Source organism: Lithobates pipiens, unplaced genomic scaffold (assembly GCF_037356315.1).
Source record: "Lithobates pipiens isolate NorthernLeopardFrog02 unplaced genomic scaffold, aLitPip1_a1.2 Scaffold_19, whole genome shotgun sequence".
Lineage (NCBI taxonomy): Eukaryota > Metazoa > Chordata > Amphibia > Anura > Ranidae > Lithobates > Lithobates pipiens.
The window spans coordinates 472,148,943-472,173,955 of record NW_027507764.1 but is presented as its reverse complement, the minus strand read 5'-3'; the positions used below and the strand labels follow the sequence as shown (position 1 = coordinate 472,173,955).

The following is a 25,013-nucleotide window of genomic DNA, read 5'->3' as shown; positions in this document are numbered from 1 at the left end:
CATATACTACCTAATAAAAATTTGAACCACCTGATTGCCCCTAGTTAACCCTTTCACCACTGATCACCGTATAAGTGTTACGGGTGACTCTGGTTAGTTTGTTTTTTATAGCATTTTATATTCAAATCCGGAAGGCAGTGCTTGGTTTTCGGGGTCCCGTACGTGGCTAGGCTCCCAAAAAGTCCCCCACATGTGGTATCCCCGTACTCGGGAGAAGCAGCAGAATTTATTTTGGGGTGTAATTTGACTTCTGCCCATAGCATGTGTGAGCAATATATCATTTAGTGACAACTTTGTGCAAAAAAAAAAAAGTTTGTAATATTCCCGCAACTTTTGGCAAAATATAAAATATTCCATGGACTCAACATGCCTCTCAGTAAATAGCTTGGGGTGTCTACTTTCCAAAATGGGGTCATTTGGGGGGGTTTTGTGCTATTTTGGCATTTTATGGCCTTCGAAACTGTGATAGGTAGTGAGGAGTTAAATCAAAAATTTGCACCCTTAGAAATCCTGAAGGTGGTGATTGGTTTTCGGGGTGCCATGCGCGACTAGACTCCCAAAAAGTCCCACACATGTGGTATCCCCGTACTCGGGAGAAGCAGCAGAATGTATTTTGGGGTGCAATTCCACATATAACCATGGCATGTGTGAGCAATATATCATTTAGTGACAACTTTTTGTAAAAAAAATTTTTTTTTTTTTTTTGTCATTATTCAATCCCTTAGGACAAAAAAAATAAATATTCAATGGGCTCAACATACCCATCAGCAATTTCCTTGGGGTGTCTACTTTCCAAAATGGGGTCATTTGGGGGGGATTTGTACTGCCCTGCCATTTTAGCACCTCAAGAAATGAGATCGGCAGTCATAAATTAAAAGCTGTGTAAATTCCAGAAAATGTACTCTAGTTTGTAGACGCTATAACTTTTGCGCAAACCAAAAAATATTCGCTTATTGACATTTTTTTTACTAAAGACATGTGGCTGAATAAATTTTGCCCTCAATGTATGACTAAAATTTAGTTTATTCGATTTTTCTTATAACAAAAAGAAGAAAATATCTTTTTTTTTCAAAATTTTCGCTCTTTTTCCATTTATATCGCAAAAAAAAAAAATCGCAGAGGCAATCAAATACCATCAAAAGAAAGCTCTATTTGTGGGAAGAAAAGGACGCAAATTTCGTTTGGGTGCAATATTGCATGACCGCGCAATTACCAGTTAAAGCAGCGCAGTGCGAAATTGCAAAAAGACCTCTGGTCCTTAAGGTATTTATTGGTCCGAGGCTGAAGTGGTTAATGCCTCTTCCTAAAATTTTGTTTCACTTATACAGTTAAAGATGAACTCCAGCCAAATGGTTAAAATATTAAAATGTAATGCATATAAGGGAGCTTTGCAAACCCCTGTGAACAAAAGTGGGCAGAAATTGCAAAGCCTCCAAATAGGAAGGGCATCAAACACTGACCCTACCAGGGTGCAAGGCTCTTGACAGGGGCAAGGTACTCCATGGTCTACCTAGGGCGATAATCTGATGGACCTCCACGCTCCTTAGGGATCTGCCAAAGCTGGTACTCCAAGTACTTGATGCAACCCCCCTCCACCGTTTGGTTGGGTAGAGGAAAAAGGCCACAGATTTGTTCTGATAACCTGCACCCTCAGCCTCTGTTCATAAATAGGGTAACGTTTACCTGGCAAAATATTAATATTAAGGTTTGTCCAGTTATGAGATTTGCCCAGTTTTGACAGATGGCACCACTAGGCTATTGTTCTAGATTGTAGAATGTGAAAAACAGGTGTACTCTCTCTACCTCCTGCCTGCTCACTGGACAGTAGAAGATCAACAGGAGGATGATTAGACATTCCATCTGCTCACTTTCCTGTTTCCTCCTATCAGTTTCTTGCCAGCACATTTGCATGCAGCATTACTATATTGGCTCCCAGTGCTGCTCATCCCTCTCCCAGTCTGAGATTACACGATGCTTACATGAAGTCAAATGTACACAATAATTGCATTTACAAACTATGGTATATTCATTAATGAATACCTAGCTGCATTAATTTCTTTTAGATCTGCCTGGAGTTGAGCTTTAAATAGTTATCTATGCTCAAAAAAAGACTTTTTGAGCATTTTTTGTACATTAATTACAAAAAAAGTAGACATGCATGATCTTAGAATGTAAAATTGGAGGTTGATGGGTTATAAAATGAACCGGTCCCCTTGTGTGAAATAGATGGTGGCCTGCTTGAAAAATAAAATATTCTGGGTAGAACAGTAGAAGGTTTTAAGCTATTGCCCTTCCCTAGTGCACTGAAGAGGAAGTAAACTGTATACTAGAAACCATTGTTCCCCACTAACCCACTAAAACAAAATCCCTTTGTTGTTGTAGCCTTTAAAACCTTTATGTATGCATGCATGAATTGAAAAATGCATGTGTCTCATCTAGAAACACTGAGGGGCGATTACATGATCCATTGTAACCATGGCTTCTCTATTTGCTGTAAATGCTTCTAATAGGGCGTTAATAACGGACTGCAGTTTGACCATAGTAGTGTGTGTTACAGGTAAAGTAAACTCACAAAGATCATGTTTAGAAGCAGGACTCCAGGCAGACAACAAAACACTCATTTTTAAATATGAACTGCTTTGCTTATCCATCTGTAATTCCACTGATCTTCATTGTGGACCCTGTCACACTGCCTGCCCAGAAAGATGACCTCTGTTCTTCTCCTGCCACCTCCTTGCCTACAGTGTGTTCATTGTACAATGATTAGGCATCACCACACTGATGAGGTCCTTTTTGTGCTTTTCCCTTCATGTAAGCCTGCCTAACAATTTTTTATACAGCTAACGATGTCTAAAATATGTTGAGGTGACAACAGTGTGCAAATACCATGGAGACTTTTAGAGACAAGTGCTGGCACTTGCTCCCTCATCTTGCAAATGATTATGGGAAGATTAATAAAAATATAGATATAAGGTAATTATGAAACATAAATTAACCACACAGTGCTTTTTATGCGTAAATGGTGTTCTGCCTTAAGAGGCTTTAGTCATTTGGCACTGGCAAGAGTTTGTAGACCTCTTATAGTGCTGTGTAGTGTGGCCTATGAAAAGATATTGAAAGCAGAGTCCAAAACCTAGAACCGTAAAAGCCCTCTGCCAAACCACTGTGCTAACGTTCTGACTGCAGCACACAACTATATTTTTTTATGTAATCTCATTACAGATTTTCAAAGTGTTATGAGAATTTAGTTGCTGTTATAGAAGTTAATTAGAATACAGTATCACTTTAATATGACAGGGAAATATGAGCATTTTTTTTATCGTTCTTTAAGTGACAAAGGAAGTTCTGAGACACTGAGTTATGATCTTACCTACAGGAGAATGGCTGCAATAAATATGTTGAACAGGCAGTCTTAGGAGTTCCTAGGAGAATCGACCTCTTTTCTCTTCGGAGTAAAGCAAACACCAATTCTTCCTTTTTACGAATACTTTTTTTCCTTCAATCTTGTTTCTTCTTTCTCTGCAGAGCCAGCTTCTGGATGGGCTCATCCATGGTGCTGCCTTGGCCCTATACTTGGACCCCAACATGAGAAGGATTCAAGGCTGGGCAGTAATGTGACTCTAGGGTACTAGTGTTGGCAACTGGTGACTTGTTTTAGCTGCATTGTGCTTTACAGGTCCATTGTCATGATACACCCACAGGGGAAAACCTGTCCCTGAAGACTCCCTTCCCTTACAGTATGCCACCAAAGTTGACCGTTAGTCACAGGATGCTCTCCAGGCTAACATGGTGGTAAGTTTTGGGGCTGGCTAATGCCTTTTTTTTCTGGAAACTTGGCACATACTCTTCCTCCTGAGTTTCCCTGGTATATTAAATCTCACCTTTATGGGGTTGGCATTGTAACATTTTTTACTGTGTTGCACAGCACTTGGGAGTGTTCACTCTCTAGTGAATTCCCTATGAGGTGAAAGCACATTCTTGTAACACAGTATATGTGTCACAGCCACCTTAGGGAAACATGACTGGGATGCTTTTAACATTTTGTTGTACACATCACATTGCCTGTGTGTGTGTGTGTGCATTTTTCCTCTGCCTCTCTTGCCTTTGTGCTGAGTGTAAGCACTGACCACTCCCAGTGGTTGAGGGATGTGTGGTGTCCAGGAGCAACAAGCTACAATCTTTAACTCTGCGCTACTTTATGCTGTCATGTGTCAATGTCCCTGCAACATGTGGTAAACTTCAACACTGCCCTGGCACAACTCCTCTCGCTGTTCTGGAGCAAGAAGTGTTTCAGGGTTTTTGCTCTGACTTGTTCAGTTTCCAAGGGGCATTTGCCATTTTGTTTTCAATCTCTTTTTATAAATTCTCTAAAACAATTATACAAATACATATACATGCTAATTATTTGCATTATAAAATCAAATATTGTCCTGCATCTTCAGCAAAGGATATCCCATAGTATTTTCTTTTTTTCTGATTTTATATCAGTCCAATATTTTTGCATCATTTACATATAATTAATTTCACTGTCTCTCCTCCATTCATCCCTAAACATATAGACTATAACACAAAAAAAAGAAAGAAAAGGGGGGTATACGGTAATGTTTATAGATATTGTAAAAAAAATTGCTACAGTCCGAACCTCTTCCCATTTGTTGTCATATTTTTTGAGTTTGATTACTTAAATTCTCCTCAAACCTAATAATTTCCTCCATGGATTGCATTTCGCTCATCTCACAAGCCCATTCTACTATTGTAGGCATTTGTCATTTTGGACCTGAAAGTGCTCAACACTTTATATATATATATAAAATCTGATTAGTGTTAGTCTTCTGAGAGACTTTCTGGCCTCCGTGGACATCAAAGATGTATTCCTGTATGTCCCAATTATTCCAGTGCATCAACTTTCTGCATTTTGTTATGGCCATGCAACACTACAAGTTTGTTGCCCTTGCTTTCGGTTTATCTTGAGTTTTTACCAAGAGTGCTCACTCCTATTCTAGACCTGCTATGCACACAGGGCAGTCCCATTCAGGAAAACTTGGATGACCCCTTACTGACAGAGCAGTTAACACAGGCTTTTAGGCAATATCCTCTCCACTGTTCACTCTCCAAAAGGTTCCCTTTGAGCTTGAAATTTCAGAAATTGACTTTGGAACCAACCCATTGCTTGGAGTGTATAGGTCTAGTGTCTCATAAATAAAGTCTTGAAGTTGGGGAAAATCCTTTATCCTCTTGTCTGGAAGATGCTCACTATGGATGCCAGCCTGACAAGCTGGGGGAGATTCCTGGATGCCTTCATGTTGAAGGCAACTTGTTCATCAGAAGAAGCTCATCACCTGATCAACATCCTGAAGTTATGAGTGCTTCAGTTGTCTTTCCAATGGTGGGCTTCATCAGTCATCCAATCTTGTTTCAGTTGGACAGTGCTATAGCAATGAAATACATAACTCATTAATAATAATAGAGGAACCAGAAGTTTTGCAACTCAAAGTGAAGCCAACCAGATTCCGACTTGGGCAGAACGTCACGTTCCAGCACTGTAGACTTGAACATTTCTGGTGTGGAAAATTGGCAGGTGGGCTTACTTGGTCAATATTGTCTGGGACGTTTATGATAGATGTTTATGACAGTTTGCTAATATTGACTGTAAATGAGGCAACAAATTCAGGAAATAGGTAGCCTCTCCTATCCCCCCATTTATGCATACTGTCCTTATGAGTACTCTGTAATATTTTTAGTGTGAACTTGCCATCTCCTATTAATTATTTTTTTTTTGTAATTATTCACCTGGTGTATTCTGTGAAACCTTAGTAGTTTTTTTTCTGCTTTACTGTGCTATAATTTATAAAGTATTCTGGCAAAGAAAGGGTTGACCACCACTGACAGTCCTGGCTCTATCATGGAGCCATATGTAGTTACCTGATCATTCAGAAGTAAATTACTCTCATGATTAATTCTATGTGAAAGTAGAACTATAGCCAACACTTTTTTAAATTTTGGATAAAATAAGGGAGAGTTATAGCCCCTGCCAAATTTCTTTTTGGCCATCATGTGTCTCATTGCGGAGATTACCCTTCACTTCCTGCCCCATAGCCAAACAGGAAATCCCTGCAAATTAAGGGTATTCCCTGGGGACCCCCCAGGTCACCAGAACTAGTGTACCATTCGAAAACAGGAAAAAATAGGGAGAATTTCCTTAACCACCTCAATACAGTGCACTTACACCCCCTTCCTGCCCAGACCAATTTTCAGCTTTCAGTGCTTTCACAGTTTGAATGACAATTACTCAGTCATGCAACACTGTACCCATATGAAACTTCCTTTTTCCTTTTTTTCACACAAATAGAGCTTTCTTTTGGTAGTAATTAATCACTAGTGGGTTTTTTATTTTTTGTGCTATAAATAAAAAAGACCGTAAATGTTGTGAGGAAAATACCTTTTCCTTTGTTTTTGTCATAAAATTTAGCTAATTAGTAATTTTTCTTTAGTAAATTTTGGCCAACATTTATACTGCTACATATCTTTGGTAAAAATAACCCAAAATAGTGTATATTATTTAGTCTTTGTGAAAGTTATAGAGTCTACAAACTATGGTGCCAATCACATCAGGTGAATCTCCTTTCTTGAGACGCTAACAAGTCAGAAAAGTACAAATATCCCCCCCCCCCCCCATGACCTCTTTTTAGAAGTAGACATTCCAAGGTATTAAGTAAGTGGCATGGTGAGTTTTGTTTAAGTTGTAATTTTTCCCACAATTCTTTGCAAAAGAAGATTATTATTATTATAATTTTTTTTTTTACAAAATTGTCATATTCTCAAGTTATTTCTCACACACAGCATATGTATACAACAAATTACACCCCAAAATACATTCTGTTACTCTTCCCGAGTATGGCGACACCAAATGTGTGAGACTTTTACATGGCCTGGCCACATACAAAGGACCAATATTGAAGTAGCACCTTCAGGTGTTCTACGAGCATAAATGACACATCTCATTTCTCAACCTATTACACTTTTGAAGGCCCTGGAGCACCAGGAAAATGGAATTGCCCACAAAATGACCCAATTTTGGAAAGCACCCCAACGTATAATCTATGAGGCATAATGAGTCTTTCGAAAGGTTCATTTTTTTCCAGTTGTTTTTGGAAAATGTGGGGAAAAAATGAAACCGGATTTTTTTTTTTTAAGCAAAGTTGTCAATTTATAAGATATTTCTAACACATAGCATGTATATAGCAAAAATTACACCCCAGAATACATTCTGCTACTCTTCCCGAGTATGGAGATAACACAAATGTGAGACTTCTACACAGCCTTGCCACATACAGAGGCCCAACATTTTAGTACCTTTAGGCGTTCCAGGAACATAAATTGCACATCTCATTTCAATCCTACCTATCACACTTTTGAAGGTCTTTGAGCACCAGGACAGTCTAATTGCCCACAAAATGACCCCGTTTTGGAAAGCAAACACCCCAATGTATATTCTATGAGGCATGGGCTCCAAATAGGTACTCGGGTACTCTGATGGGCTGCAGATAGGTGCTGGGGTACTCTGATGGGCTAGAGACAGAAACTTGGTAACTTGATGAGCTGCAGACAGGTACTCGGGTACTCTGATGGGCTGGTGACAGGTACTCGGGTACTCTGATGGGCTGGAGACAGGTACTCAGGTACACTGATGGCCTGGTGACAGGTACTCTGGGCTACAGATAGGTATTCTGATGGACTGGTGACTGGTATTTGGATACTCTGAGGGGCGGTGACAGGTACTCGGTAGTCATATGGACTATGACAGGTACTCATATGGACTGTGACAGGTACTCATGTGGACTATGACAGGTTCTCAGGTACTCGGGTACGCTGATGGATTGTGACAGGTACTCTGGTACTCTGATGGACTGTGACAGGTACTTTGATGGGTGGTGACAGGTCCTCTTTATTGGGGGGGGCGGGCAATCAGTGTGATTGGTGTACACCGTAAGCTGTAACAAGATGTTACCGCAATCTCCTTCTCACACACGATCAGTGTGTGAGTAGGAGAACCCAGTAACATTTCATTACCCTTGGTTTGTTGAGATTTAGTGATCGCACAGCCGGTCACGTGGTAAACAGCCGCTGGCCAATGGCTGTTAACCAGCGTAGTTGACTAGCAGTGTTCCCGGGAACATGCCGCCACCGACGTGCACACACAGCGCACTCGAGTTTGCGTGCATGCGCTGTGCAAAGTGGGGCGGTACCACCTGGTAAACAGCCATGCCCAATGGCTGTTCACCCCCCTTGGTGGCGAGCGGTGTCTCCGTGACATGCCGCCACCAAAGGAACAGGGATGCGCTCACACCTTTGTATGAGGGTTCCCACTACTGGAGACTCTGATATCCTTCCTATTGTCATGAAAGTGAACTTTGGGGTGGTTGACCCTTTAAATGGTAATTTTGACAGCATTTGTTCCTAGATTTATAGTAAAAAATGCAACTGCTTCTGCGAGGGGGTGGGGGCTGCTTTTCATCTAGTTGCTAGTACAAAAGTTCTGAAACTAAAAAAATATTGATTCTCTTGATTATTGTGTATGCATATTGAAAGGAGTGCACCCAGATTCTGAGGGGCAGGTGATGCCAGACTTTGGTGTTGGTGATAACAGTGCTTTCTGATCAGCTGACAGTAGAGTACAAAGGTTGTCTATACTTTCATGCCCTACATCTACAATAGGTTTCCTTCTCATGTTTTATATACTTTAATGGGACTTTAATAATCCATGCTTTACATTAGCCTCGTCTTTTCCATCACACCTAATTGCTTATTCCTGGATTCTATCTACTGGCTACAGCAGAAAATCCATTTGGAATCCAGGGAGGTCCTCATATTTTGCATTGTATGAGGACACCATCTCTTTTAGGGCAGAATAGCATCTGTGTGGAAACCTAAAGGACCACATCTGACAAGCACATTATCAGAACCTGTGTTGTGGATTAGGGCGGCTGAACACAGAATTGAAACCAGCTCCTCTACTACATGTAGGTTAGATGCTGGCTGAAAGTATTAAAGTGTTTTGGATAAAAACAAAGAGGTGGGGTCACCAAACTGCCGAAGATAAATACACACAGGGTTTCAAATATTCTTAGCAAAGCAAACGTGAAGAGCCCAAAAAAAGTGTAAAGCTGGTTTTGTGCCAGACATTCTTGCACATATTAAGATCGCAAAAGCGTGTTGTGGATATAATCTAGGTTTGCCATAGTGACAGGAAAAATTGTTGTTCATTATGTTTTTACTGGAAGATGATGTCATACACGAAAAGCGCAATGAAACAATCTTGCTTTTTTGGCCAAGCACATTAATTGCACACCAAGAAAATAAAGACAAAGTTCTTCAGAGGGCCCCTTTCCTTGTCAAGCATCTCATCTCCATCTGCAGATAAGTAAAAGGTAGAAATCAAATACTAGCGAGAAAAGTGTTTACACGATAAGACAGATAGAGCCATCACTCAGAACTACTCCAGGAATGCACATATTTTCAGCATTTGGTTCTATTAGTCTTGGACAGTTATCTTGTGCATGCTATGATAAATGGCCTTACATCAAATTTTGATATTCTGCAGTAGTGCAAAGTGCTCTTTGGGGATATTCTGTATCCAGTAACTTGATTCTATATAGTTGTTTGTTTAATTTTAGATTTTTTGGTTTTCAACTATATAACTAGTAAAAACAGATCCTTCATCTCTGACAAGCATTTTGTTTAGGCCTCTCTGAAAACCTAGCTATTATAGTTTTTTGTACAGTGTTTATGTGCCACCATGTATACGTAGAAAAATATTTATTAAAATGACATTCGTGTTTGTGGTGGCCATACATGCTTCAATAAATGATGGATTTCTGTTGCATTCAATCTCTTCTGATAGAGACCGACCCCCACACCTACCCGCACCTACATAGGTTGAACTAGATGGACTGGTGTCTTTATTCATCCCTACCAACTATAATATTCAGCCAATGATCAATGACCTACGTGATCGTTATTCCACATACAGGGAAGTTGTGGAATAGCTAAGCTAAGATTCCATTGTAACTTTTGATTTATCGCATCTCCGTTTCCATTATGTGCTCTTATAATTTCATCAATTGAAATGCAATCATATTCATGATCAAAGTATCTCAGAGCTGCGGATTGTAGAAAAAACGATTGGTAATATTGTGCCCTGGACAGATTGGCTCAGTTTGATTGAATCTGAGCGGAATTCAGTCTAAATCAATCAGAAGGAAAGTTTTGGTTATTTGCAGATTTGATCGTTTTGCAACTGTAAAAAAAAAAAGGACATTTGTGTTGCATTAATGCACCCGCTCCTGCTGTTTACTGCTGAATGGAGCAGTTCATTCAGTTAAATTTTTAATTCAGCATGTCAAGAACTAGTGCACCGAAATGAAAATTTCAGTACCAAAATTCGGCAGCCATTATCTGCACTTTTTTCTTTTCTTTACGCACAACTGGCGAAAACCCTATTTTTTGAATAGATTGTTTTAGGTTTGCCCACATATTACATAGTTTTGGGAAATCAAAGTAGATTGTACAATGCATGGTGCAAAGCTGAGATTTCCCCTTATCTCCTGCTTTGGTGAAAGCCTAAATATTGGATTCCCCTTCACTTTTTGTCCCAATGACAATGGTCACCAGGAGAAATAGGGTAAATCACCCCAACAGGGGCATACATGGGAATTCTGTAATGGAAGCTGGAGTTGTAGATTTTGATTAACCCAGCTAATTGAAATTTGTGACTGGAGGAGAGGAAGGTTGTGTGACTGGACTTTCTATTTTAATTGTGCGTTGCTACTGGTTTTATGTAAAGCCCAATGATTAACTACTTCATTTTTATTTTTATTTTTTGTAGGCTGATCAACTATACATTTCTGTAAGGTCTTTAAATGTAAAAAAGATGGGAAAATCTGCATGTATTGCTCTATTGCATAGTTTATTTTTAGATCTTTTCTTGACATACCCTTTTGAAGTACATTTTATAGTGAGAAAACATTTTTAGTTATTGCATTCCCCCTGCCTCTTTTGATGGCTGGTGGATTTTTTTAACCTCATCCAAGGACTGTAGAAATCCTTTTTGTAACCTGCAAAGTCATCTGAGGGGATACAGCAATTTTATCAATACAAGAGGAGGAAGGAGGGAGAAAAGATGATGCCCTATTTCAGTTCTGCTGGTCTACTCCTTGGGTGATGTGGATGGCCTTATGCTGTCAGTCAAAATGCCACTCAACTTTGGAGTCTAAGGTACATTTATGTATAGCACCCGATACAGAGAGAATCCAGCCGATACTCTTATGCATTTAAGTCCAACAGGAGCTTTGTCATAGTCTCTCTGCAACATGGACTCTTTGAAGTTGAGCGACTCCTTTATTGTTGCCATGCTTTTGATGTTAAGGGATAATGGGCCGTCTTGGATTGGAGCCAGCACCCCTTGGTCAGGTGAGTTATGAAGGGGAACCTTATAGCAGAATAGTTGGGAATCACTGTGGCTAGCAGTTACTGACATCGAAGAGGGAGGGCATGCTGGCAGAAACACCCTTTTTTTTCTAGCATGATGACGTAACAACTGAAGTAATATCCTTGTAGAGAAATCTGCAGTCAGCCCTAAGTCTAAAACATGGACATGATCATCAGTTTTTATACAAATAGAAAATGTAAGTTGTCTTGCTTTGTCACGCCCTCATTGGATTAGCAATATGTATTTTTTGCACTTATCCCTCCTACTTTATGGTTTGAGATCCATAATGTACTTTGGTTAATTGATCAACTTGTTCATCACTGTTTGCCAGTTCATTGTATTTAAAGAGGAAGTAAACCCTGATGGGTTTACTTCCTCTTTTTTTCCCTGCAAAGGTAAAGCATAATGGGCTACTATGCATCGCATAGTAGCTCATTATGTGTCACTTACCTGACACAGGAGCCAGCGAAGTCGCCGCTGTCCCCTGTAGTCCGCCGCATCCATGTTGCTTGTGGCGTCTCGCAGCTCCGACGAATCACAGCGGCGCAACCGCGATGACGTCACTCCCGCGCATGCGCACGGGAGTCGCGCCTCGCAGCTCCGCCGCTGTCATACGGCGAAGCCGCGATGACGTCACTCCCACGCATGCGCACGGGAGTCGACAAATTTGGCAAATCCATTCTTGGATTTGCCGCATTTAGTGCGCCTGCGCGCCGCTGTCTACGGCGCATGCGCCGTAGACAGCGGTGCCCATTTTCGGGCAAATATCTCCTAAACCATATAGGTTTAGGAGATATTGCTTGGACCTACAGGTAAGCCTTAATCTAGGCTTACCTATAGGTCCAAGTTGTTTGGAAGGGTTTACTTCCTCTTTAATGTCACCTTCTTACAAGGTGACTTCATGCACTGAGATTTATTTTGTACAATACCGAGAGCCATATCTACGGTTGTATTGACCCAATAAAAAAATGTAAACAAGAAAAGGTAAATTGCATTTAAAATGTTTGCTTATGTCGTTAAGATTAGAGGTGCCCCGAATGGAAATTTTGGTGCCTAAACAGAAAATACAGGATGCACTTGGCCGAAAATCGAAACCAAAAGTGACAGTTAAAAAAAAAAAATATATATATATATAAAAATTTATATATATATATATATATATATATATATATATATATATATATATATATATATATATATATATATATATATATAAAATTATATTCGACTTTTTAATTAATATCATGGATTTAAATGAATAAGAGTTTGTCGGTCATTATCATCACCTTTAGCGAAAGAAAATATCAAGAAAAATGCATCCCTTTAAATTCTATGTATGTCTTCACACCGTTGCACTTCCTTTGTGGTGTTAAAAATCTTGCTTGCTGCATTTTTGGTCAGTTAAAAAAAAATGCACCAAAAACGCATTTACCGATTGAAAATGCAGCAAGAACACATTAACAATGCACCTGTGTTTAAGTTTTGGATGTAGTTTTTGAGTCACGTGACCTCAAAAGAAACCATAAGCACGATAAAATTGTGGCAAATTTTCGTTGGAATCATGGTAAAATCACAGCAAAATCTAATGGGTTTTCTGCGTCATTATCAGCACCTTTTCCCTCTATTGGCAAACTGCCGAAAATACAATTTTCTGCCAATATATTTTGGTGCACCTCTAGTTATGATGGTTTAAATTTTTTACAAATTGCCTACAGTCCCAGAGTGTGCCGTGTATACAGCTATCATAGGAATGGGTGTGTGCGTAGTAGGAAGAGGTGCCAGCTGGAATGTGTTTTCTTTGCAAATGCTCTGCTGTTTTAGGTAAGACACACAAAGAATATCATTGGAGCAGGAAGGAAGGTACATATTTTACCAGTTGGACTGCACTTGGGGATTGGAGGTTACTTTAAGGACAACTTTTCTAAAGGTGAAGTTGTCCTTTAAAGCATTTAGTTTTCTTCTACCCAAATCTAGTTGATCCATTTATCTTCCAGTATACAGTGGTGTGAAAAAGTGTTTGCCCCCTTCCTCATTTCCTGTTCCTTTGCATGTTTGTCACACTTAAGTGTTTCGGAACATCAAACCAATTTAAACAATAGTCAAGGACAACACAAGTAAACACAAAATGCAATTTGCAAATGAAGGTGTTTATTATTAAAGGTGAAAAAAAATCCAAACCATCATGGCCCTGTGTGAAAAAGTGATTTCCCCCTAAACCTAATAACTGGTTGGGCCACCCTTAGCAGCAACAACTGCAACCAAGCGTTTGCGATAACGTGCAATGAGGCTTTTACAGCGTCCTGGAGGAATTTTGGCCCACTCATCTTTGCAGAATTGTCCTAATTCAGTTACATTAGAGGGTTTTCGAGCATGAACGGCCTTTTTAAGGTCATACCACAACATCTCAATAGGATTCAGGTCAGGACTTTGGCTAGGCCACTCCAAAGTCTTCATTTTGTTTTTCTTCAGCCATTCGGTGGTGGACTTGCTGGTGTGTTTAGGATCATTGTCCTGCTGCAGAACCCAAGTTCGTTTCAGCTTGAGTACACGAACAGATGGTCGGACATTCTCCTTCAGGATCTCTTGGTAGACAGCAGAATTCATAGTTCCTTTTATCACGGCAAGTCTTCCAGGTCCTGAAGCAGCAAAACAGCCCCAGACCATCACACTACCACCACCATATTTTACTGTTGGTATGTATGTTCTTTTTATGAAATGCAGTGTTCCTTCTACGCCAGATATACTTGGACACACACCTTCCAAAGAGTTCCACTTTTGTCTCATCGGTCCACAGAATGTTGTCCCAAAAGTCTTGGGGATCATCAAGATGTGTTGTGGAGAAATTGAGAAGAGCTTTGATGTTCTTTTTGCTCAGCAGTGGTTTTCTCCTTGGAACTCTGCCATGCAGGCCATTTTTGCCCAGTCTTTTCCTGATGGTGGAGGCATGAACGCTGACCTCAACTGAGGCAAGTGAGGCCTGTAGTTCCTTGGACGTTGTTGTGGGGTCTTTTGTGACCTCTTGGATGAGTCGTCGCTGCGCTCTTGGGGTAATTTTGGGCGGCCGGCCACTCCTGGGAAGGTTCACCACTGTTCCATGTCTTCGCCATTTGTGGATAATGGCTCTCACTGTGGTTCGCTGGATTCCCAAAGCTTTGGAAATGGCTTTATAACCCTTTCTAGACTGATAGATCTCAATTACTTTCTTTCTCAATTGTTCCTGAATTTCTTTGGGTCTCGGCATGATGTGTAGCTTTTAAGGATCTTCTGGTGGACCTTACTGTGTCAAGCAGCTCCTATTTAAGTGATGCCTTGATTGTGAACAGGTGTGGCAATAATCAGGCCTGGGTGTGGCTAGAGAAATTGAACTCAGGTGTGGACAACCACAGTTATAGTATGTTTTAACAAGGGGGGCAATCACTTTTTCACACAGGGCCATGATGGTTTGGATTTTTTTTCACCTTTAATAATAAACACCTTCATTTACAAATTGCATTTTGTGTTTACTTGTGTTGTCCTTGACTATTGTTTAAATTGGTTTGTTGTTCCGAAACACTTAAGTGTGACAAACATGCAAAGGAACAGGAAATGAGGAAGGGGGCAAACACTTTTTCACACCACTGTACATCCACCGACACAGACCTCAGATCTGCAGGTGATACTGTTGACAATTTTGGTCTAGGCTGCATTTTCATTTGTCTTGTGGACATGTGTTTCTGTATTACATGAAATCATTATTTTTCTATATGGTATGATGGGAAAACTGCCTCTTTTCAAGCCTCTTTGTAAGCGACAGGCTAGAATTTTGTAATCCAGATTATTGCAGTGTATTGGGGGGGGGGGGGTGTTTTGGCGGAGTAGGCAAATCAGACTGATTTGCCGTTTTGTTTAATATCTATAATCCTAACTCAGACTGGATTAATGTGTGTATGATTGCATTAAAGTGGAACTTGCATCTGAGCACCACAAACCAAAAACTGCTTTTTTTTTTAATTCAAAGCAAACTTATTCATCCATGTCTCCATGCTTTTTGTTGGGAAATCACTTTGAAAAACACCCCTAGCATTTCTGCCCGTGGTCGTCTTTAGTAACGGCAGATGATTACTTCCTAGAATCCACCTGCACTTAGCTCAGGCATGAAGGGTGTGCTCTGCTGAGGATACCCTCCTGAAGACTTCTGGGATGTATGAAATAATTTGCCTTGGCCTGGAAACCAGAAAGTAACTTAAGAAATCACCAAAAATAGTAAATACTTTCCTATCTATTTACTAATGCTAGCAGCACAAGGATTACAAATTGTGTTGTTTGGGAGAGTGAAGTTCTCCTTTACATTTATTAGGTTAAATCGCACATCTTTGACTAATGGTGGTGTGACAGTTGTGCTGTTAGGTAGGTTTCTTTTTCAATTCTATGGTAAATAGCTCTGTGGTATGGAAGTCTTTGTCAAGTTGTATAATAGGCTTGCCTGTGTCCAAGATGTCAACAGTCTGTACCTACTTATACGGATTGCCAGTGCAGACATTCACAGTCATTCATGGACCATATTCCTGTGATATCTGCCATACAATGTGAGCACATTTATCGGTGTATGGCAAGTTTTAGGACATAAAATTTGGCATTTTTCTGTAACTAGTAGTTCTAAACTAGTGGTGAGAATTACTTGGTAGTCAGGAATCTTAAGAATGTTTAGTTAAAAATGCAGAGAAAACATATGCTTTGCTCACAGTAAAACATCCCCATATGTTCTTTGAAAACTAATTTATAGGATGTTAATTTGGTGAAGTTGGAGTAGAAACATCCTGGATTGATAAGTTGTCCACAGCATCTTCCACAGTGTTAATTTACTGCTGAGCCATAAGCCAGGCACATTTCTGAAGACAGCCTTCCTCTTATCTTTTGCAGTGATGGGTATTCATTGTGTATAAGAAGCACACCTGTTTGGCAGACAGTCTTCATCACCCCTGACATTGAGGGGGGAAATGATGAGGAGGGTTAGATCATAGAGCAAATGCAATGTGCTATATGCAGTCACTCATAAATCAGTTCCTCAACTGTAGGCTGTGCCCTGCATTAGGTCTCAAAATATCAAGTCCTGAGCTACTAGCCTGGCCTTAAGAATTACCCACCACCAGTTGCCCCATCCAACCCCTACCCTGCCCCGCCCCTAAAAACGCCCTTGTACATTATCTCATGAAATTACACTGTTAAATGTTTTATGCAGAATTGGGTTAGAAAAATAAATATCAACACCAACAACTTTAACAATATTAACATAAAGCAGATCAGTGCAGTCTCATTAGAGGCATCAAGAGGAGTGCCAGGCGGGTGACAGAGAGGATCTGCTGCTGTGCCACAGCTTGGATGAAATTCCAGTCGCTGTCAAAGTTCTGCCTCCTGGACCAGCTCCTGTGATAGACAGCACACTGTCTATCAGCAACACGTTTTGCTGCGTCAAGACACATTCAGGTGTTGTTGGAAAGAGTGGGTCTCACTATCTATAATAAAACACAAGAATAAGGCTTCATGTAATAATCACACATATAAAAAACATATAAAACGTGAAACCTCAACATATCAGGATAGACAAGTTTGGGCCAAAATCCGTCGGAAAAAATCTGATGGATTTTGTCGTTGGAATGTCCGACCGTGTGTACAGGGCATAACAGTGTCTATATCCGTATAGCTGCTATAGCTTACCATAGCTGAATTTGTGTCCCATCTGCCCCTTTCACACACACACAAAGCACGTCCACCACACTGAGGGTATCCCCTGAGGAGATATTTATAGCCCCTCTTATTGATTGTGACTATGAGCAGATTGCTCTGCATGGGCGTGAGTCACAAGGCGCCTGCCTGATGTCAATGGGCTCCAAGCAGGCAGTATACATAGAGGGGCTGTGACAAGAGAAGGGGGAGTGAGGAGGGAGGATCCACCATCCTATATAACCCTATCAGTATACAGTTATTAAGAAACAAGGGCAAATGGAGCAGCAAATAAAAAACAGCCCACAAACCAGAGCATAGCCTAATTGTAGGCAGGTATTAGGACAAAAGACAGCCCAGCTGAATAAGAGACACACACAGAAAACAAAGAATGAAAAAGCAAAAGACAAAAGATGTGAAATTGAAAGATGGGAATAATGATAATAATAGAAAAATGTAAAATAATATAATAATGGAATAAATATTGAACCAAAATTAAATAAATAAAAAATAAAGTAAAAGAGGCTATTGATGCAAATTGGCTAATAAGACACAGAGTGGTTAGCATGGTATCTATAGTGTAGTATAATTGGTGAAAATCCATAAGTCAAGGCAGTGCAGTATGCCCCACATGTCAACCGGATATCAAGAACTGTCTCAAAGAAAGAATTGTTTGCTCAAATGCCATTATTTAGTATGCTATAACCAAATATAGATCAAGTCCTAAAGTCTGTATAATGTTATATCAAATAACTCATATACTAGATTTTTGTATATATTATTGACCTGCTGATTTTATATATAACAGCAATATTGGTGTAATCCAAAGCATTGGCATAAACTAAAACATCACAGACACAACAAACAGGAAAGGCTATAAACAGGAATAAAGCATTACATTGGTCCTTATAGTTCACGTACAATAAAGTCCAGTGTATATAAATTGAACCGTATCTCTACAAACCCCAGCTGGAAACTACAAAAATGGTTTGAAACTCAGAACATTATTCAAACGTATTAGTGTGTAACTTGTATACCCATTTAGTTTCTTTTTGTAGAACCTTCTGATCAAAATTATAATACTAACATTCTAGTTTGTAGTGTAGGTGGTACTGTTTAAATTTTAGCTGAGCTCACCCAGCTGAGCTCTACTCAGAAATAAAAGACTCCATTAAATACAGCTTTTTAATCTGCAATAAATCAGAAAAAAAAAAATATTTCTTAAATGCAGTTATTGTAAATACGTTGGTTTGACTTGGCAGCAGCCTCTTACAATCCCCTGCACAGCAGAGAAATGAGGGAGGGAGGGAGGGAGGGAGGGGCAGGCCTGGGAGCCAATCAGGTTTGCAACCTGTAGATGTCCTAAGACAGAAAATGCTAATAGAAGGGGCGAGCTGAAAAGAACCTCATCATTCTACTGCTGCTGATCTCTTGTGTCCAGTCCAAATGCTAGGGGTGGAGAAAAGACACCCCTGTATTTCTTAAAGTGGGACTTTAATGGAAATTAAAAAAAAAAATTGTAGACAGGCAGGATTTTGAAAGCAGAAGAGACCTACAAAGTCTCTCTCTTCTGCATTACCGTTCCCTTACCTGCCTGTCCACACTGTACACTAAGCTATACCCACGCAGATCAGTGTAGAATTTTGGCATGCACCGGAGTGATGTCATCTTGGGCTGGCAATTAAAATGGCCAGGGATCGATACCTAGAAGCCAGCAGACGGAAGATGCCAGTGGCTGGAGGAGAGTTCCGGGTGAATCAGCTCTGGAGAACAGGTGAGTATAGTTCCGCGTTACCAGTGGCATGAGCCACATGGCTGTATTGTGTGAGTGGGCTCTACATATCTCTACATATCTCTGGAATGGACAGAGATAGATTCTTTGACAAGCCAAATGGCTCTTATATGTATTTTATCTGTGTATGTAGCTGTTTGCCTGAAGTTCAACTAACTGACTTATTTGTCGTTATGATTTTTTATTTTATTTCCGGAATGCCCTTTTTTTTAAATCTCACATTGTACGTTAAACTTGCTATGTTATGTTTTTAAATAAATACTGTTAAAGGCCCATCCTATATATCACAATGCCCCCCAAATTGAGCATTGATCTGTAGTTGGGAAGGCAGTGACTGATAATAGTTCTAGATGCTTCTTTCTAAGCCTTGTAACATGTTTCATGTTCAGTTTACTTGATTAAAATTCATGTATTTACTTACACTGGTAATAAAAATCCATTGCTTAAAATGCTACCTTGTAGTGTTGATGGATTTAGTGTCTGACAATTATGTCTTCCTGCCTGTAGTCCACAGGAGACATAGATGACCATTAATTCATTCATTGTCTGCTCTGTTTGGGTTCTATTGAATGCCTCTGATTTTGGTTTGATTTATTTTATGGCCGGAGAGTTTCAGATTCTTCTATAATGCTAGCAGATGTGGGAGGGAGGGAAATGGTTTTCTTAATGTCAGTAAGACAAGACCACATGTGTAGACTAATCCTGCATAATGAAATGTAGAATTGATTGCTCCTTCACTAGTAAACACCAGGATAAGATGGCAAGAAAAATGTTTTGATGGTTTAAAAAAAAAAATCTATTTCTTAAAGTGACACCATACTCTGGCTAGGAAAAAAAACATTCTGTTCAAGCATATATTTCTGTTTCAAAAAAGTTCCTTCTCTTGCTCTGTCTCCTCCAAATCTCCAAATAATTTTTTTCTTGCCGCTGTAATCAGTCTTCCTGTTAGAGGATGGCTACGTTTGTTCTCTATGGTCCCAGTGTATGTAGGAACCTACCTGTGTTAGCCACCCTCTTGATCGCTCGCTCCCAAGATTGACTTTGGGGTTTGTAGTGTGCACATGACTGTAACTAACTTACACTGTTTGTTCCAAACTGTGCCGAGTGCCCCCAGGGCAAGCAGTTTGCAATGGGGGCACTCAAGCAGTCTTGCCTCTAAGCCGCTGCTCTGCATATCCATTCACAAACAGAGCTGCTGCTCGGCCCTGTCCCCTCTCTCTCCTCGTTGTCTCACTGGCTGTGATTGACAGCAGTGGGAGCCAATAATGAAGGGGGGTGAGAGTCCCCAGAGCCAAAGTTCTCATGCACATCACTGGTTTGAGATGGGGTTCAGATAAGTATTGGGGGGGGGAGGGGGGCTGCTGCACAGAGAGTTTTTTTTATCTTCATGCATATAATGCATGAAGGTAAAAAGCCTTAACCCTTTAGAGCCACTTTTTAGGGAGTCCACCTAAAAAAAAAAAAAAATTATTAAAAGCCAGCAGCTACAAATACTGCAGCTGCTGACTTTTAATAAATGGACACTTACCTGTCCCAGGGTCCAGCGATGTTGGCAGCCGAAGCTGAGCAGTTGCTGGGCTCTTGGCTGCTGCCACTGCCATTCTCATTGAGGGGAATCGTGAAGTGAAGCTTTGCGGCTTCACTTCTTGGTTCCCTAGTGCGCATTCGCGAGTCGCGCTGAGCGTCGTAAGTGGTCCGCACTATCTCCTGGGACCTGTGTGTTTCCCAGGAAACAACGGGGGTTGCGGGAAGGGGCATGACTCCCGTGGGAGTCTATTTCTGGAAGTGGGTGCAGATACCTGTATTATACAGGTATCTGCACCCCCCTCCTCCCTGAAAGGTGCCAATTGTGGCACCGGATGGGGGGAGGAATGATATGAGTGGAAGTTCCACTTTTCGGTGGAACTCTGCTTTAAGTAGTGGATGTGTATGGATTGTTTTTGGAGAATGTTTAGTTTCACTTTAGGTCTACTGACTAGGATTAATCCGCCAAACTGTTTTAAACAGCCCATGATATGTTAAATATACAGTGCATGCAAAAAGACTAAAAGTAGTAAGAGTACTATGAAAATATATTGTTTATGTACCTGGAAAATGTTGTGAAGATCATTCTAGCCGGTGGAAACCAGGATTGTCTGTTATCAGTACTGTATATGTATTGGATATAAGAGCAGTTTAAATATAAGATTATCACATAGGGCTTGATTTACTAAAGGCAAATAGGCTGTTGACTTTGCAAGGGAATTTACCCTAAGCCCTTGTTTACAATCGGGTAATTCGATCCATGCCCTATGTAGGGCTGTGTGGGAATGCTTGGGTGTTGTGTTTATCCCCATGCCGGAAAGTCCCATAGCTGTCTATTGGGACTCAGTGGCTGCAGAGACAATTGGTGCTCCAACTATGACATCCATATGGGGGTGCACTGCCCTGAATGCACTCACATGGATGTCACATTGAGAGCTTTAGCTATGTCTGTGCAGCCTCCGTGTCCCAATAAACATGAATTAGACTACCTGCTTGGGGTTGCACATAAAGCCTGTGTGGGTAAACACGGATCAAATCGTCCATGTGAACAAGGCCTTAGCTCAGTGAATCAGGTGAAGCTGGTTATTTCCATCATTTAATAAAGTGCATTATAATACTGTTTTTTTTTTTCACTTGCACATAATTGGGTTTTCTTTGCAAAGTGAATTTTTACCATGTTCACTAAGCTAAGGGAAAAATTCCCATGCAAAATTATTAGCCTATTTGCCTTTAGTGAATCAACCTCTTTATATTTTGGTTTTCAGCAATCACCCTTCCCTAGTCCTTGTCAGGGGAGAATAGTTGATGCATTACATTGGAATGTTTGGGGAAAATCTGCTGCTTACACCAGGCCAAGACCTATTGGTGGGTGCATTCTCCACTAATGCATGACATCTCGTCTCTCGCAATCTGAATGGATCATTGTTCCTGCAGAGATTGTAAAAGATTTCATTTTTGAGATGCTCCTGTAATAAAAAAAACTTCAATTTTCCTGGCCATAATGGTTCACTGCTTTCCCGATAAGTCTGCTCAGACCTTCTGTACAGTTTGTTTACTATGTCTTTCTTTAATGCAATATTCTGCCTATAAATAATCTCTTAATACATGATGTTCATGTTATGAAAGTGATCTACAGACACATAAAATTATGCATGTAACCATGGTATATTCAGTAGCAATGTGGATTTGATTTACGGTAAATCAAGTTGATTTAAATCACTATTTAAATTATGATTTAAATCGCTAGTATAAAGGCTTGATTTAAATCAACTCAAATTTTTAAAGAGCCGCTGTCATTTCTGTCCTGCAGCAGATTCTCCTCTGACGCGCTGTTGACTCACCGACAGTCCCATTCACTCCAATTCACTTTAATGGGGCGGCTGGTGATGCGGCAGTGACACAAGAAGATGAGGGACATGGCAGCAGCAGGTGAGGTGGATGCCCGCTAACAGGTTCTGCCATGATGGATCTGAAATGACAGGTGCTCTGTAAAAGTAAGGTATCATTCTTGCTGGTAGTTAGGAAACCTTCATTTTGTTTGCATATGTAAAAGATTCTATTTAGAATAATAAGCGGTCAGGTTAGCAAAACGGCGATATCGGAACCGATTCAATCATACAGTTTTTAGTGTACATAGATTTGCAAAACAATGGGATAAAGGAAATAGTCCTGAACTTTGGTTTATCTCATGGTTACTGTGACATTGTGTGAATGCATCAATGCAGTGCATGTTACCACAGCTTGCAGCGCTTGGATACATTGAATGAGTTTACCAAAAATGTAAATATTGCAGAATATAAAGCCTCATGCTACATAACTAAGCTCCATTTCATGCTGAATAAACAAAATTATTAATGTAGCTTAAATAGAAAACTATCTTACATTTGATAAAAATAAAAAATCGATTTTAAATAATAATAATAAAAAAAAAAAATTTTTTTATTATTATTCATTGATTTCATATCCACCCTGTTCATTAGTGTCCTCTTAATCAAATGTGTCCTTTTATCCACAGATACCTTTGCCCAATGCTAAAGACATTCTATGTACAGTTGACAGTCGGCAACAGTGAATTCTATGGAGAGGGAAAAACCCGTCAGGCAGCAAGACACAATGCAGCATTAAAAGCCCTGCATGCACTGAGGAATGAGCCCATACCTGAGAGATCAACCGTGGTAACTTCCTGAGATCTTACAATACAGCAAACTTAATAAGCTATTTTTTTGTATCTTGTCTGTTTTGGTTTTAGGTTCTGTTTCCTGTATTAATAAAAAGCCACGTGCTTTGTACAACACCAGTAAAAACATAGCATGTATGTACACTGTATGTTAACACCGTGATGATAACAGCAATGATCTAATGCCTAATAGTGTGGATGAAGCCAGGCAGAACCTTTGCAACATTAGATCTGAAATATTTTACAGCTTATGTTCAGCCATAGTGATAGGATTCCACAGTAGGTGAGATTTTTCTATCTTCTATATGGATTTTAAGGGACTGGTTCAGGACTCAAGGCACCTCTTGTTAAGGCAGCCCTGTGTCTCTTTATGTTTCATCAATAGCAAAAAAAAATAAGGACGATGGACCAGTTATAAGTATAGTATTTTGTTAGTTTATCTTTAATAACCCTTTTTTTAACCCCTAAAAATATTGACACTACATAATATGCATCAAGCCTGCTATTATAATATAAGCAACAACATGTATATTGCCAAAAAAAAATATTTTATTAAATCATTTTTATCCTGCTCCTTCTTCAGATTTCCTTGAGGTTGTAGCTGAGGATGAATGAGTAGCAATGACATTGCAGAACTGTACATATTACAAGGTATTATGTTTGTGTGCAGTAGAAACAAAGGATTTCCCAGCACACTTACCATCCATCCTGCAAACCAACCAAATTAGCCCTGTCTAACAGTTTACATTAAAAAATAGAGGATTTTGTTTGCACACATTTGCAAATATATTCTTAAGCCGCAGTGCCCATACCAAGGGACCTCTGTATATACCGCGGTCCTAACTCTAAATTTCTAAAGCCTCAATAGTAGGAGCACATATAAGAATGGGTAGGTTAAGGGCCCTGTTTTTGTGTTGTACTGTGCCTGCTGTCTTTCGGATCAAGGCCAGCTAGGTGTTGGCCAAGTGCCAAACATTATTTCCCAGGTGAACTTGACTAACCCTGAACAATGGGCAGCATCACATGTACAGCATCAAGACGACTGCAGATTATACAGAGGTTAAAGAATTCCAGGTATGGACCTCCTCACCTCTCTACCTTGTCCAATCAGAGAACACTTTGCATTCATTGAGATAATGACAATATAGCTATGTAAAATATACCATATTTGGAATTCTTTAAGGTGGCAGCTTCCTTGGCTGTAAAGAATAGAAGGGTTTAACTCCCCTTTAAGAGAAGTAAAAATATTTTTTTTGGTCCAGGGATCAGCTGGAAAGGGGCTTTAACATACAGTATCTCATAAAAGAGTACATTTTTGTAAATATTTTATTATATCTTTTTATGTGACAACACTAAAGAAATGGCACTTTGCTACAATGTTAAGTAGTGAGTGTACAGCTTGTGTAACGGTGTACATTTGCTGTCCTCTCAAAATAACTCAACACACAGCCATTAAAGCGGGATTCCACTGCCATTTTTTTTTTTTTTTTTACCTGTGTCACTGTTGGGCGATTCCTACCGGGTCTTTGCAGCCACGATCAGCGTCTTTTTAACCCCCGGCGTGACAATTTCATTGCTAAGGAAAACTTTTAAAAAAGCAGTCTGGCGGTTTCCATTTTCACTGTGGGCGTTTGAAGCCCACAGGCATTTACTTCCTGGATGCGATGACACTAAGCTCCCAGCATCCACCGCTCCATCTCGCACATGCTCATTGAGTGTCCTCTTTGTTTTCCTTCCTTTTTGCCTCGTGTGCTATAGTGATAATAGCTGATAGAGCTGCCTGCCCACTTTCAAAATGGCAAATTTCGGCTTGACTGTGGTCCCCCCATGGA

General features: G+C 40.0%; 1 protein-coding gene across 1 annotated transcript in view; it reads left to right on the top strand.

The window, feature by feature from the left end:
• Positions 1-25,013, top strand: part of STAU2 (staufen double-stranded RNA binding protein 2) — a gene marked incomplete in the record, with an annotated part of 473,555 nt that overhangs the window by 186,307 nt on the left and 262,235 nt on the right. The window contains 1 exon segment of the mRNA XM_077492880.1: positions 23,020-23,179. Coding sequence (XP_077349006.1) covers positions 23,020-23,179 — 160 coding nt within the window.